The sequence below is a fragment of the Maylandia zebra genome, linkage group LG5 (genome assembly GCF_041146795.1).
Source record: "Maylandia zebra isolate NMK-2024a linkage group LG5, Mzebra_GT3a, whole genome shotgun sequence".
NCBI classification, from domain to species: domain Eukaryota; kingdom Metazoa; phylum Chordata; class Actinopteri; order Cichliformes; family Cichlidae; genus Maylandia; species Maylandia zebra.
Window position 1 is genome coordinate 32,086,541 of NC_135171.1, and position 16,900 is coordinate 32,103,440.

Consider the following 16,900-nt stretch of genomic DNA (forward strand, 5'->3'; position numbering starts at 1 on the left):
CTGCAATTTTTTTAAGTGCGCTCAGAATAGTGGCAGAAAAATAACGCCATGGACAGCCTGAGGTGTTCTTCAGTAAACTGGACTACCCGACAAAAGGACCCGAGGCCCCGGTGCACTTTTTCGGTAAGTTAAACGTGTTTATAAGCTAATCCATTAATACCGTCCTTAGCTAGGTCCTGAGACCTAGCTAGCTAAGATGAGCACTCGGTTGTCGGGGAAACTTGTTTTGAAAAGTTCGTTTAGCTAATCCGTGCAGGTGAATGAATTTACCCTGACTAAAGAAATCAAGAGAAACGCCCCAGGTTGCTCAGTCACTAATTACCGTTAGTGTACTTTTATTACAAGCATTATACTGTAAATGCAACAGGCTGCATTCTGCTTCAGCTCCTGTGCAGAACTTTGAGAAATAAACTTTATATTTCAGTTTGTGATGATTCTGTTCTCGTTGTGATTACAGGAGCTGCCCTCAGATTCAGACCTCAGCACCAACCAGTGACAGCAGACAGATCATCCAGCATGTTCACATGTTAACTGCAAAATTAACTGATGAAAACAGTACAAAGGTTAAAGTACCACATGTGCTGTCAGTGAAAGCTGCAGCTGTTTTAAAGTTAAAGACAAAAAGTCAAAAGGATTACTCACCCCTGTAACTGTGTCACTATATATATCAGCATTAACAGGACCGGTTTGGTGTTTCAGAGAGCTGCTGATCTCAGACCTGCACAGCTTCCGTTTTAAACACTTGATGTACTCAGCTACATGAAGAACATATTTGATTTTCTCTGACATGATTAAATAAAACCTGATGAAGGTCAAAGGTCACCACTTGTATGTCGAACTACAAACTTGTGATCTGGAATTCTTTCACAGTTTTTTGCAGATAGTGTGTTATTCACCATAAAGTAATTCAGAGTTATTCATACTAGAGTACCCAGAGAGGATAATATATTTTTAAATGTGTAACGTTCTACAGGACTGAATATAATATCTTTATGTAAAAGCCCGGACCCACTGGGGAGTATCCGAGTATTTATAACATTACACAAACCAAAGGTCTCCATCAAAGAGTTCATAAAATGCTGGGTGTATCCATCTTCTGGGGTGGGCCTGCGGTGGAGCTCTGAGAGAACTGCTGGTGGAGATCATGAGTCCTACTTGATCAATGCCATGAGCTTCAGTCTTCCTGGTGTTTCTTAATTGAAGTCTCTCAGTGGGTCAACAGAACATCTGGCACAGGACAGCTGTGATGAAAGAACGGGAAAAAGTTTCTCCAAACCTCTGGACCCAGGAAACCCAGCTTAGTCCTTATGGTCTCCCTCATTAGTTTCTCCCCAGGATGAATGTAGCTGTTGATACAATATGGATTCTATAATTAGACTACACTACTGAAACCTGCTGCTGTTTTTAAAGTTTACACATACACAGTAGACGGCTCTGAATATTTAAACCGTTTAAAATCCATTACACTCACAGTCTTAAATGTTAAAATCAAAGAACAGTATTAGACTAATAGAGTAACAGGTGTGTAGCAGTTAATTTGTTTGCTAGATTAGCCGCTAGCATACGCACTGTGTTGGAGGCTTGTTGCTAGCTAGTTAGCGATGCTACACACCTGTTACGCTAATAGTCTGTATTATTGAAGGATTCGGCACTCCTTATGTTTGTTTGTTTTTTTATCCATTTTTGGACAGCGATGAGATCATCTGCACACTCCACAGAGGCCCAGAGTTACTTTTAATATCAAAAATATAATGCTGTCCTTTGAAATTTTAACATAAGACTGTGAGTGTAATGGATCTGAAACGGTTTAAATATTCAGAGCCCTCTACAGCCTGGTAACATGGAAACTTTAAAAACATCAGCAGAACGTTTCAGTGGTGTATTCTAATTTGTTCTTTTCATTTAATAATAGAGTCCGTATTATATCAACAGCTAAGAGAAACTAACAAAAACACACAGACATGCTGAAAACAGGAAAGGAGATATAGCTGAATGAGAAGAAAGGGCACAACTAAATGGGAAAAACAGAATATCATTTGGAGAAAGCAGACACAGGGACATGACTTAGAAACAGAAAGTTATCACAAAGGAAGATAACTAGATATTACATAAACCAGGGGTGGGGAACTCCAGGCCTCAAGGGCTGATGTCCTGCAGGTTTTAGATATGACACTGGGTCAACACACCTGAATCAAATGATTATTTCATTAAGTCCTCTGGAGCACTTCAAGACATGTTTAGGAAGTAACTTAGTCATTTAAATCAGTTGTGTTGGATCAAGGACACATTTAAAACCTGCAGGACACCGGCCCTTGAGGCCTGGAGTTCTCCCACCCCTGACATAAATAAACACTCCAATATAAACAGAGACAGAGGCTATAATAAACCCTAAAGGAAACTATCATGCTCAAAAATACAATGAATCACAATACCCCAAATTCACAAAGAAATTGTAAAATAGGATTCTAATGTTATAAAACCATAAAAATGTGTGACGTGTTCTTACTACAACCCTTTAAAACTAAAAGATTCGTAGGGCTCAGTTGTCCAAGGCACTGAGCTACAGGGGAGCTGCTGGGCCTGCAAGTCTACTCACACTTTGGTGTGTATCAGAGGAAGTAGCCCTATTGGGCTTTTGAGGCAGTTACAACTGGGAAAGTCCCCTCACACATCGGCTTCATCTAAGCTCTGCACTGACTGATAGGATCAGGGTTTAGGACTTTTTAAACAGACAGCCAATCCAGACTTCCAGAATTGGGGGGATCAACACCACCAAGGAAAGTGGTTTTTGCCTTTAAGCCCAATAAAGGCAAAAAAAAAAGAGTTGCAGTGGCTGGAGGTGAAACTTTGCAGACATGTAGTGTGAGTTGCAGGGAAGAAGAATTTGTGGAGAATTTCCTGTCAACTATCAAAAATTATTTTATTTTGTAATTTTTGTTGATTAAAATAACCTTGTTGAATTTGAGTAGAAATATTCGCTGGAATCTTGCAGCATTTTGTGATGAAAGTTGGCACACATGTAGAGAAGGTAACCCAGAGAAGTATTCAACTGACAATTTCATGTCAACGATCAGAGATGATTTTTAATAAAAATTTTATGTAGTGTTATATTCCATTGAGCATGCTGAATTTGACCAGAAATATTCTTCTCTAGATTTATGCAGTGGAATGAGATGCACACAAATTTAGCCCAGGTTTCCAAAAAAGAGGAATCCATTGAGAAAGTCATGTCAATTGTCAAGCATGATTTTTAATGAATTTTTCAATATGACGCAGTTTTTAGGCACAGAACAACAAGCGCTGTGTTAAATTGGTTGCGATACACAAATGGCTCTACCATGTCAAGAAACGTGTGATGGCTTGGAAGTGAGAGGGTTTGGTTTTTGGCACCTTGAGTGTTCAGTTGTGAGAAGCCGAGATTAAAATTGGAGTAAAATATTGGGATCTCTCGTGTCATCCTTTGATACCTCCACAGTATAGTGTTTTTATTTTTTATTTTATTTATTTTTATTTTAAGAAAATGTTGAACAGAATACTAGATACTGTTATTTTTTTAAACACAGGTATGGTTTGCTTTTCTTACCCTAATAAATGAAATCCTCATGATATATGGAAGAAGGAAGACTGATGTTAAAAAAAGAGAAGAATGAGTACATGTTTAATTGCTTTCAGCTGTGTGCATTTGTCAGTCTACAGCAGGGGTGTCAAACTCCAGGCCTCGAGGGTCAGTGTCCTGCAGGTTTTAGATCTCACCCTGGGTCAACACACCTGAATCAAATGATTAGTTCATTACCAGACCTCTGGAGAACTTCAACACATGTTGAAGAGGTAATTTAGCCTTTAAATCAGCTGTGTTGGATCAAGGACTCACTAAAACTTGCAGGACACCAGACACCTGTGGTCTACAGGATGACGCAGCAGCAGGTCTCTGGGTAGTCATCAGCACTGGCTTTGCGCTCGTTGCCGTACACGTAGTAGACGTAGCTCTTGTCTTTCCACTTGTAGTTCACCTGAGTGATGGGGATCAGCTCGACCGCCTGCCTCTGAAAGAGAGAGAGATGGGGATTCATATTAAAGGAAAACTTTCAACAGCATCAGAGGGGGTCAGCTTGAGTCAGAATACTTTAGCTTAGCATTGACTTCAAACCTTTATGTCCTTTTCTTTAACAAAAATTCCAACAATTAATTCCCCTTTTGAGTGTTTATATAACAGCTAACTCTTCAACCACCATCAAATCATTCAAGATGGCTTTAGTTATCTTTATAGGTCACCTTATCCCTCGAGCTTCTGTAGCAGTTGATAACTTTAGTAATTGAACAGTCTATTGATTTTTCTATTGACTAACTGAGGAATCAGTTAAGTTAAATAATTTGCAGAGCAAAGCAATAAATTGCAGATTAACACAGGCACACCAGCACAGGCTGGCCACTGGGGGTGACTACACTATAGCCCATAGACTCAAAACAGAAGTCTAAAGTAAACTTTGCACGTTTTCCTTGCTGCTTCAACTACAAATAATGGAATTTCAGCTCGAATCAATTATATTTCAACTAGAATTAGCTGCTGATGGAACAAGGATAGCTGTTTTCTTTCCCTCCACTACTGGAGAAGATTGTTCCTAATTTCTCTCTTGAGCTGTGTGTCGGCCTACCTGCTGCAGAATCCTGGAGGTTTTGCCATAGTTAGTTTGATGTTCTTTGATCAGACGCTCAGAAGCCTGAGAGACTGCTTGCGGTTTAAACCCAAGCAGTGGGTAGACCTGAGAGAAGCAAGAGTTTAATTCACAATATTCACACCGCTAACCCCAGCAATGTGTTTTCCTTCTCCCCAACCTTTCCTTTACATTTATCTCAACTACACCTGCCTGAGGTGAGTTCCTGCAGTGGCTTTATGTTTAATTTATGGAGATTATTTCAACATTTCAAACATAGAATATAACATTCCAAACTACTGTGTGAAACTACTGAGATGTAGTTTTTTTTGTATGAAATTTTGGTATTAGGATTCAAAGTGAAGCTACATTGTGTGTGTGTGTGTGTGTGTGTGTGTGTGTGTGTGTGTGTGTGTGTGTGTGTGTGTGTGTGTGTGTGTTTGTTTACCAGGTTCTGGCTGCTCTTGAACAGCTCTTTCCCTTTTACTGAGCGCAGCTTATCACTCTTCAGACCACAGCTCTGCTCCACCAGATGATCTTCCACATGGTTTTTCCTAAACACAAACACACAGATATGAACTATATTCATGCTGTATCCATCAAATATATAATACTGATGTAACACACACTCTACAGGGTGGGCTATTTATATGGATACACTGTAATAACATGGGAATGGTTGGTGATATTAAAGTCCTGTTTGTGGCACATTAGTATATGTGAGGGGGCAAACTCCTCAAGATGGGTGGTGACCATGGTGGTTATTTAGAAGTCGGCCATCTTGGATACAACTTTTGTTTTTTTCAATAGGAAGAGGGCCATGTGACACATCAAACTTATTGGTAATGTCACAAGAAAAACAATGGTGTGCTTGGTTTCAACGTAACTTTATTCGTTCATGAGTTATTTACAAGTTTCTGACCACTTATAAAATGTGTTCAGTGTGCTGCCCATTGTGTTGGATTGTCAATGCAACCCTCTTCTCCCACTCTTCACACACTGATAGTAACACCGCAGGAGAAATGCCAGCACAGGCATCCAGTATCCGTAGTTTCAGGTGCTGCACATCTCGTATCTTCACATCATAGACAATTGCCTTCAGATGACCCCAAAGAGAAAAGTCTAAGGGGGTCAGATCGGGAGACCTTGGGGGCCATTCAACTGGCCCACGACGACCAATCCACTTTACAGGAAACTGTTCATCTAGGAATGCTCGGACCTGGCACCCATAATGTGGTGGTGCACCATCTTGCTGAAAAAACTCAGGGAACGTGCCTGCTTCAGTGCATAAAGAGGGAAACGCATCATCATGTAGCAATTTCAAATATCCAGTGGCCTTGAGGTTTGCATCCTCGCCTCTGTCAGTGCGCCCCTGGGCAGCTGTGGCTACAATGTAGCTTGCCATTGCCAGTGTGTGAATGGGTGTGTGAATGGGTGAATGACTGAATGTAGTGTAAAGCGCTTTGGGGTCCTTAGGAACTGAGTAAAGCGCTATACAAATACAGGCCATTTACCATTTGCATTGATGAAGAATGGACCCACTATCGTTGTACCCCATATACCACACCAAACCATCACTTGTTGCTCCAACAGTCTTGGAGGGATCCATCCAATGTGGGTTAGTGTCAGACCAATAGCGGTGGTTTTGTTTGTTAACTTCGCCATTCACATAAAAGTTTGCCTCATCACTGAACAAAATCTTCTGCGTGAACTGAGGGTCCTGTTCCAATTTTTGTTTTGCGCATCCTGCAAATTCTGTGCGCCGATCTGGGTCATCCTCGTTGAGATGGTGCAGTAGCTGGAGTTTGTAAGGATGCCGTGAGTGAGTAGCTAATATCCGCCGAAGGGATGTTTGACTAATGCCACTCTCCAGTGACATGCAGCGAGTGCTACGCTGTGGGCTCTTGCTGAATGAAGCTAGGACAGCCACTGATGTTTCTTCATTAGTGACAGTTTTCTTGCGTCCACATTTTGGCAAATCCAACACTGAACCAGTTTCACGAAACTTAGCAAGCAGTTTGCTAACTGTAGCATGGGAGATGGGGGGTCTCATAGGGTGTCTTGCATTGAAATCTGCTGCAATGACCCGATTAACTGCGTTCACCAGACAGCAACATAATTTCGATCCACTCCTCACGTGTTAACCTCTTCGACATGTCAATGTCATGGCTGTGTGCGGGCAGGCAGGGAGATAGGACTAGTGATGGGACGTTCTGTATCGAGGCTTCGGAGCGTGTGTCGAGTAATGGAGGGGGCGTTTCCGCGAAGCGCGTATCGAGGCTTGCTTCATTTATGGGAGGAGCTGAAAATGATGACGTCCGAAGCCTCGCTGCCCGGCTGTACCACGTGACTGGTTCATGAAGTGGTTCGAACTTTGCCGCGAGATATGACAGCGATATAAACCCCTCAGACTTCATTCAAAAATGTGGGTGTTTGATGGAGAGTTGCGGTTAGTGAGAGTTTGGAGACCGTTTGGAGGTTTATGAGAGTGAGGAAAGTCAGGAGAGAATGGAGCCAGGTAAGAAGAGGAGGATGTCCTCCCCTGTGTGGGAACATTTTGATCTTATTCCTCCCAACAAGGTATGTAAATTTCTACAGAAGATGTATTTTCATGATACTGATGGTGCAATACAATTTATGTTGAGCTGTCTTGACTTTTGTACAAGGTGAAGTGTTTTCTATGTGCCAGGGAGCTGGGATATAACAACAACAACACCTTATCCATGCTTAGGCACTACAGAGCTTTGCATGAGAATAAGGGGAACACCGATTGTGGAGCAAGACCAGGTGAGCCATCAAATGCAATGATAATATAGGATGCAGTAATGTTACTAAATGATATAACAATATTATACAACTGTTATAAGTTACGTATGTGATATTTATATTTGTGCTTTATCTTTATTGTCTTTCCTCAGGAGAACAATCTCAAATAGATGAAGACCTGGTCAGCATGGTGATCGAGGACTCCCAGCCATTTAGCATTGTGGAGGACAAAGGATTCAAAAGATTTGTTAAATCATTAAATCCTAGCTATGTTCTCCACACTAAAAAGGTCATAAAAGCAGTGAAAATTTAGTTTTTACAGAATAAAATGTGAACAGGCAGTGTGTAGCTGTCCATACCTCAACGTTACAAAAGCACAACCACTGTCCACACCCCAACCACACCTCACCTCACAGTAAATGATCATTTCCATTTCAAGCATTTCCAAATAATCATTTCCCATACTGCCACTATAAATATACACAGTATACTGCCATCACTACAATATACATGTTTTACACACTCCTTTTGTTGTTGACATTTACAGGCTGTGTGCAAAATGCCACACTCTTCAAATTCATGCCAGCTATTATTTTTACGTCCAGTAGGTGTCCTGCTAGAGCAAATGAAGCTTCATGAAGCTTCGCGTTGGGGTGAACCAATTGGATGAAAAGCTTCAGTGCTTCATGGGGCTTCATCTGCCCATCACTAGATAGGACCCAAAATGCAGGACTCGGAGGCAGACGTGAAATCAAAATACACAGCTTTATTGCTGGAGCAATGGAACAGAAACTAAACTGAGTACAAACTAATACAAAAATTAATTGGCTGGCTGGCTGGCAGATAACGTGAGGGTACGACGCAACAGAGAACACAGGAAAACACAGTGCTTATATACGCAAGGCGGTAATCAGGGAATGGGCAACAGGAGGGAGACACAGCTGGGAGAAATAAGACTAATGAGACAGGGGAGCAGTAAAACTGAACACACTGACAACATACTGGGACAATCAAAATAAAACAGGAAACATGAAACAAATCACAAAGACGCAGACTTGACACTAAGAGGCAGACAGAAAGAATATAACACATGGAACTCAAACAATATTAAACATGAGACACCACCGAAGAACTAATCCCTCACCAAGAATAAGACATATTTATAATCATGATCAAAGCACCAGAGAATAAGAAAATAATCCATAATGTAAAAATAAACCAAAACATAAGAAATTCAAAATGCTGGGTCGAAACGACCCAGAACCATGACAGTCAATGGCTGTGAACAAAGAGAAACTTGTAAATAACTGATGAAAGAATAAAGTTACGTTGAAACCAAGCACACCATTGTTTTTCTTGTGACATTACCAATAAGTTTGATGTGTCACATGGCCCTCTTCCTATTGAAAAAACAAAAGTTGTATCCAAGATGGCCGACTTCTAAATGGCCACCGTGGTCACCACCCATCTTGAGGAGTTTGCCCCCTCACATATACTAATGTGCCACAAACAGGACTTTAATATCACCAACCATTCCCATGTTATTACGGTGTATCCATATAAATGGCCCACAATGTAGATTCTGATGAATACAACGTTCCATCCATCCATCCATTCGCTTCCGCTTATCCTTTTCAGGGTCGCGGGGGGCGCTGGAGCCCATCCCAGCTGAATACAACGTTACATGATTTAATACATTTTAAGCTTTAAACAATTAACAGTTTCTACTGCTTTCAATTTAAACTAGCAGCATGTAATTTTGATCTATATTGACTAGAGGGCACCAAAGCATCTGTCAAACCACCATTAATTCTCTTCCGCTTATTTCTAAAGAACTCATATCTCAGATGAGAGGTGAAACGTCTTTTCTTTAGACTATGATGACATGGATGACCAAGAACCTTCACAATCATATCTCTTCTGCTTGTTCTTATCAGGGTTGCATCGGAGCTTGAGCCTATTCAGGCTACCATAGGTGTAGAGGCGGGGTACACCTTGGACAGACTGCTAGTCTGTCACAGGGTTAACACAGAGAGACAACCGTTCACACCCAAGGGCAATTTATAATCACCAGTTAATCTAACCCCAATCCTTGGATGTGGGAGGAGGCCCGAGTACTAGAGCAGGGCGATATGACCAAAAATATTTATCACAATATACATTTGAAAATTTGCGATAACGATATAACTGACGATATAATTGACACTAGACAAAACACTTTACAACTCCACAACTTTATTAGTTGCTGACAGTTTAACCAAAAGGCATTTCCAGTGGAAATTGGCTGACATATCATAGGCATAACCATGTATAATATCCACAAAACTTAAAAAGAGGTTATACACACATAATACGGTAATATTATGTTGAAGCACAGTACGTATCACTCCACGAGGCGCCTGCCTGCGATAGCCGTGTGGGTTCGTAGCTTAGTCATACCGAAACATTTGACAGATTTTCGAGCGCTGTGTACCACATAAAATCGTTTCGAGGTCAGTGAACACAACCAGAATTCATACATAAGGCACACAGGATTATAAGGGGCACTGTCGACTTTCAGACAAATCAAAGGATTGATTTTAAGTGTGCCATATTTTCCAAAAAACACGGTAATAACGACGGCCAGCTAGCATGGTCTACCAAAAATAGTGCTTTGTTGTGTATCTGACGGACGAAAGCTAACCCAGTTCCACATCACTGATGCTGCAGCATTTTTACAAACCAGTTCTGGTTCATCTGTTTTATTCAACGATCCGCTTTCGCCCTTCTCATTCTTCGTCGCCACCATGCTTTTTCCGCCATGTGCGTATGAAAACAAAGGCACTGCGCATGCGCGTTTTACCCATATTCTATTGCGATATTTCATTTTCTTATCGTTGCCCAACATTATACTGGTATTACCGTGAACAGTATGATATGGTCCGGCCCTACCGAGTACCCACAGAGAACATTCACACTCCCTGACCAGATGGTGGAGTTGAACTCAGGACCTTGCTAATTTCCGCTGACTTTTCAAAGCCTTCTAAAACTTCTCCATGGACCATTTTAATGCCCGAAATAATTCATGGATATCTGCCAAAAACAGGTTAAATGAATTGAAATGTATAAAAACTTTTTATATACTTCTGAAACCTCCTCTAGGACCATTTGAGTTTTCCAGATGATTCCTAAAAGACACTGAAGAACCCAATCTTCAAGGACTCTGATAAAGCCACTGAAATATAGGAAACTGCTGTTGTACTCACCATTCCACTTTTAGCTCAATGTAAGTCAGCAGTTGACATTTTCCTTTACAGGTTTCACATTGCTTTTTCCCCCTACCATCACACTTTGTACACCTAAACACACACAGACACATAACTCATTATTTTTGGTTACTTACAGACATTGCAGATTTTGCTTTATTTTTTAAAAATATGGTATTTGTTTATTTTTACTTCTATTATTATTTTAAAAAATTACTGAACTTTTACTTATTGCAGTATTTCTTTGCTTAGACATTTTTAGGAAATTTTGCATCTGTCCTTTTCTAATTAGTTACTGTAATTAATCGTATATCCCCAGCATATGCACAGTCATAAAACTGGTATTTTTTCTGTTTTATTTTCAGTTTGTGTGACCATTCAGTACCTGTCTTTGCCTGTGCCATTACAGTGAGTGCAGGCTGGATCGGACTTTGCCGCACCATTACACATCGGGCACGCTTTCTACAACCACACAAATAAGCAAATGTTTTAATTGTACCTTGATCAGACTTTTCATGTCTTATTATTTACTATTGAGAGTTTCCTTACTTTTCCACTTCCACTGCACTCCTTGCATTGCTCAGTACCTGCTGCATGGCATGTGTGGCATTCCTAAACACAAACACACAAAAAAAAAGTTAAAAATGAGCAAAAGGTAAAAAAATTTCACGTGTTCATGGTTTTAAAGCCTCAATAAACTCAGGAAAAGATGAGCTGTAGAACCATCTCATGGACAACTAAAGATCCATCAAAATTCATCTGGAAAATTCTTTAAGTATATATGTCTTCAAGCTTAAAGCTCAGAACCAAACTGCAGGTAACCCAGCACTTTGACAGATAGCTTTTGTTATTCAGCCACCTTGACGGAGGACGTGTAGGGCACCCGGATCTTCTCTGTGTGGTCACTGAAATGTTTGGGGTGTGTGGCCTGGACCTCCCATGGTCGTGGAGCGGGCTGGGTGTAAAAGTCAGCAAGCTCACCTTTTAAATACACGAGATCACAGAAAATGGCAGTCAATAAACTACTAGTATAGTAAGTTACTGCATTGTCAGTAGATTTATGCAAGGATCAATAAAAGAGCCATTTGTTATGAAAACCAAAGCAAGTGTTTCCAGGTTTAACTCTTTCAGGTAAAACACTATTGATTAATCAGTTGTTCTGGAGTTTGATTCATAATAGGCTCTGAGTATCACACTATTGTTTTTAATCCCTCACAAGGCCATAAACTTTGAGTGTGGTCAAGAACAAAGTGAAAAATGTGGTTTGGTAACAGGAAACAACAAAACTCTACCATCAGATTAAAAAGCATCCAGCCTTGCTCTATAATAACAGAACATGGTGGCTCAAGGAAACAAATGAAAATGACCATTTTAATGGCTCCACATCAGGTTTTGATTTAACAAAATGAAAATGTGCGTTTACCTTCATGTGGTTTGTGGGCCCAGTCAGTTGACCTGGACTCAGTGAATGTCTCCAGACGGTACTAAGGAACAAAAAACAGACTTTACTGAGAGAAACTGGATTTGCTGATAACATTACTGTGCTAATTTCTCTATATTTCACATCAGAGTGAAAGTGAAACATACGTTTCTATGCATCATGTGCAAGAAATGTCTCTCCCATTAAATCCTACACATAATTTGTTAAACCCAATCAGTATCGCACATTATACCATACAATGTATTTCCGGGTTGTTGCCATATAACTGGGCATCATATTACTGCATAACAAATTTTGTGGTAAAACCAGTACTTGGAACGGGTATTCCATATTCTTTGAGCTTCTTGCAAGAATCTTGAGGATGTGATGAAAAGTTCTGGCAAACTACTACTTCAGCAGCTCTGGACACTTATTAAAAGCTCTGAAGTTTTTGAGAAGAAAATGGTCGCACTTTCTATTACAGCTCAGTAATAAGGGGGTAATAGCAGGTTAACTAGTTAACCTACAAGGTATGTGTTTTAAATATGCTTTTTGCATGTTGCAGCTGTATTTCCTGTTTTATTAGGCAAACTGCCACAGTTGTTTTTAGATAATAATCACACACTTTTTAGCTTTAATAGGTTCTTAATATGTTATTAAATTTAAACAGGTGGTTTTGCATTTTGCAGCACTGTTTCCTGCTTTTTACACAGAAACTACCACAGGTAATTGAGGGGTAATAACTTAACGCATATTACTGCATTATAGCATTCTTGTTTCTTCCTTGTGACTCCACTTTATTGTGGAGCTGTATTTCCATATTATTATGTGCAGTTTTTGGGTTCTCATTATCCTATTACATACATTTCTGAGCAATATTACTCAACTGTAACCACTCTTGCTACCATGATATTATTTAGATATTAAGTGGTTATTACTTTGGTAATTGCATAGTAAAAGCTTGGAAATTACCACATTATTACACTCTTTTCCCCCCTTTTTACCCTACTACTACCCCTGTATTACCTAGCTGTAATAGAAAGTGCTACCAAAAAATTCATTATGCATGTTTCAACAGTTCATTATCATTCAATTATGTCCTTTGGTCAAATGTTTGGAAAACTATGGATAAAAGCACCTCAAACCAGAGCTCTGCAACAGACTGATCAAGATAGTAAAGGCAGATATGGAGGTAACTCAGTCCGCAGCATCACTGATGGTGGTGATGGTGGAACATTTAATCACCCTAAATGTGTTGAATGGCTCCATGGAGGTGATGACTCCCTGAGTGACTGGATCTTCACTGTAGCAGATATGAGATGACACAAATTTCTTGAATGCCTCCCGAGCCTCATCCTCAGAAAGAGAGGGGATACTACAATACACACAAACTCTGTGTTAAACCAGAATATTCTACTGGTTGGTGAGCAGCTCAGAAACACAGATAATATGTTGTACCTCCATTCGGGATTTTCAGGGCTGGGTTGGGGTGGGGCTACTGGCTCCATGGGCATGGGAGGAGGCAGGAAACCTGCTGCATCAATGACAAATTTTCAAGTACCAGCAACAGCATTAATGTGAGGAATTATATGCTTTTCTTACCTCCTCCTGGCACAGTGCCTTCATAGCCTGGGACATTGACAAACATGTTGGCTTGGGGTGCCATGACAGGTGGGTACATAGCTGGAATGAAAAACAAGAAACAAAAAATTCAACCAAACGGATCAGGTGACCCTGAATCCTCCCTTAGTTATGCTGCAAAAGATCTAGGCTGCTGGGAGATTCCCATAATGCACTGAGTGTTTCTTATTCCTTCCATTTAAAAGGTTTTTTTTCTTTACCACTGTAGCCAAAGTGCATGCTCATAGGAGGTTCCCTGATTGTTTTTTTTCTGTTTTTTTTGTTGTGATTTGGTGCTATAAAACTGAATTGAATTGAATGGCTGGAGCTGAATAAGACTGTTCCTGCACAGAAGAATGTTTGGTGCAATGAAAAATGATTATGCCCACGCTATGGTTAGCCACGGCCAGGTGGGCTGGTGTATTTGCGGTGTGAACCCAAAAGCAGACACAGGAGAGGGAATGAGGTATAACAAAAGCCGGGCCTTTTATTGAGGCTGATTTCCAAAAGAGAAAACAAGGCAAGGCGAGTTGGGGGGAAAAGGAAAGCAAAACCTAAACTGGAATAACCTAAACTCAATATGAAAACATCGACATGGAACTCAGCGCATGCGAAAACGGTGACCAGAAACATGAACATGAACACGAACATGAAGCATGAAAACAATCCTGAGACTTGCAGTGATATGACATGAGATAGACAGACAACCTGACAATGAAGAAAGAGAGACAGAGGACTTAAATTGTGTTAAAAAAATAAAAAATTGTGTATGTTTCTGTTCTGTGTCCTGTGTACTGTTTGTTTATATATGTGTCTTTCTGGCTGCTGTCAAAACCAAATTTCCCCTCGTGGGACAATTAAAGGATTATTCTATTCTATTCTATTCTATTCTATTCTATTCTATTCTATTCTAAATACACAGAAGGGTATACTCTGTTGAACAGTTCTTGTTTCTGCCATGGCTGCTCTACAAAACGACTTGTGTAGATAAGTTAGTGAAATCATTCTTCAGAATCAGTTTTAGTTAGAAGGAAATGATTCACCTTCTGTGATATGTGATAAGTAAATGTGAAATGTAAAATGTAAAAGTAAAATGTGATAACTACAATGGTGCAGAAAGCTGCATCTGGTCAGAAGAAATAAACCCCACAAATTTTAAAGAGTTGTCCAGATTTGTTAAAACTTAAAACGGCTGTCAACGGACAGATGCAAGGATATCCATTGCTACCCCCTCATGCAATAAAGAGTTTCAAAGATGTTTGTTGTATGACAAGTATGATAATGGGGGTAGTATACTAACCCCATTTCCAGTGTTAGAGTAAACATTTTTAGTTCAGGTTTCTTTTACCATTTTCTCTCTTATCTCTTAATTTTAACAAACATCTCCAAAAAACAAACACTGATATGACAAGAAACTGCATTGATTTCTGAAAAGGGTAATAATGGTTGTGTGCAGACAGCCCCTAAAGCCCCGGACAGACTTTAATATTTTGTCACAGACTCTGAAGGACTCCATCACCCGTTCCAGCAACTCAAGAATCAATGATTACGTTAACCTGACACATGAGGGATTACAGACGAAGGCATGAGGTCAGTATCTAGAAAAAAAGACTCCAAAAACTGAAACTAGTAAAACAACTTGATTAGCTCTCTCAACATGACAGTGTTAACATCCATATCCTTGCATCTGTCCATTTACAGCTATTTAATTTTGTATAAATATGGTGAACTATTCTAGGTTAGTGTTATTTTTCTTTCTGACCAGATGCTGTTTTCTGCACCATCTCTTCAACGCCCTTATACTTGTTACTAGTGTGTATGCGCTAAAACAGAAATATTTTCCATATCCTCAGTACGGTTTCAATAACTCATGCAAACACAGCATTTTGAAAAGGGTATAGAAGCCGTACCAGTTGTTTGACTCAAAACAACAAATTAAATCTTTACATTTCAACTTTCTTTGTCTTTGTCTCAAAAGATTATTTATTATCATGCATTACTATTATTATCATCACTGATTATTTCCTGACTTTCATTATGCCTAAATTGAGCACATTATATTAGGTCTGCACTCCCTTTCTTCACCTGAGTTGATTAAACTTATTTTTAAATCAGTTACTGAAAATCTGACCTTGTTTTCTCTTTCAGAGTTTAGCAATCCATATGTGTCCTTATTTGTTAAGTCTAAAGCAGGGATGGCAAACTAATTTTAAAACATGGGCCACACTCACCCCATTTTAAATTTAAGCGGTCGGACCACTGGTCTTTCCAACAATAGAAATAAGTTTAACTACACATTTAGCTGAGATGCATTAATCTAAAAGAAATGCACGCAAGTCTTATAGTATCTCTTAGTTTTTCTACATGATAACGAAACACTGCTGACGTTAATGATAGAAATATGTCAGTGTGACTCTTTGGAATTGGAATTGTAAGAAATAAATGTGTAAAATTACAGAAAAGAAATTGCACAAAGTACAAAACAGAAAGATCCTGTTAATTCGCATTTTCCTCCCAAGTCCACTTTCTTTCTGCTTTTCTTTCTTTTTTGTCCACTACAAAGGCAAACGTCTGCATCAAATTCTTCAGGAAACAAGGTTCAGGTGGCTTGATGAGTTTCATCGGCAGTTTACTGTCAAAAAGGAAAACAAGTGGATCATGTTTGGAGCTCCTCTTTTAAAAACTAAAATATACTGAAGAAGCAAACGAATGCAGTTTAGTGAATGCTGAAGTTTAACATGATTCTGACTTAATCTTCGCACTGAATGTTTATTAATAGAAGTGACAGCGTTTCAGCGCCGACTATCAGGAGCCGAACCCTGCGTCTGCGCCTCTGAATAGCCCGCAGGGGTTCTGTGGTCAGTGTCGTGATGGTTCCTAAGCCTGCTGGTGTGTCCTGTGCTGCAGTTCCTACCTGAGCTGTTCATTCTGCTGCAGATCAACCACGCTGATATCAGCCTCACAGAATCCGTTACAGTTAGAGTCATCCAGAACCGCATTTAAATGGTGAAATTCGGAACGCCCCCTGGTGGGAGAGCAGGCCCGCCTACCCCGAGTTAACGATCAAAGATAGAAGCAGTGAATGCAAACAATCGAAAAACTGTAAATCTTTATTTTTCCTGCGGTGTGCTTGTGACTCGCTCAATAAACAGCTGACCAGGGTCTATCCTGTGGCTGCAGTTAAGGCTGTTTTTAAG

General features: G+C 39.9%; 1 protein-coding gene across 2 annotated transcripts; it reads right to left on the reverse strand.

The window, feature by feature from the left end:
• Positions 1 to 822: 822 nt before the first annotated feature.
• Positions 823 to 16,695, reverse strand: LOC101476512 (protein SSUH2 homolog). 2 transcript variants are annotated; one of them, XR_013098679.1, is made up of 14 exons: positions 16,618 to 16,695; positions 16,183 to 16,335; positions 13,686 to 13,766; positions 13,542 to 13,617; positions 13,329 to 13,458; positions 12,087 to 12,147; positions 11,523 to 11,644; positions 11,213 to 11,275; positions 11,049 to 11,125; positions 10,664 to 10,756; positions 5,101 to 5,206; positions 4,653 to 4,760; positions 3,584 to 4,043; positions 823 to 1,346 (listed from the first exon to the last, which is right to left on the reverse strand). XR_013098679.1 is itself a non-coding variant. In XM_076884219.1 (13 exons), exons 2-13 carry the CDS (start codon positions 16,208 to 16,210, stop codon positions 3,903 to 3,905), a joined length of 1,086 nt encoding a protein of 361 aa, XP_076740334.1. In that variant the 5' UTR covers positions 16,211 to 16,335; positions 16,618 to 16,695; the 3' UTR covers positions 1,504 to 3,902. The 2 variants fall into 2 exon arrangements, 1 of the variants encoding a protein (XP_076740334.1); XM_076884219.1 differs by lacking the exon at positions 823 to 1,346 and having other exon boundaries at positions 1,504 to 4,043.
• Positions 16,696 to 16,900: the final 205 nt, after the last annotated feature.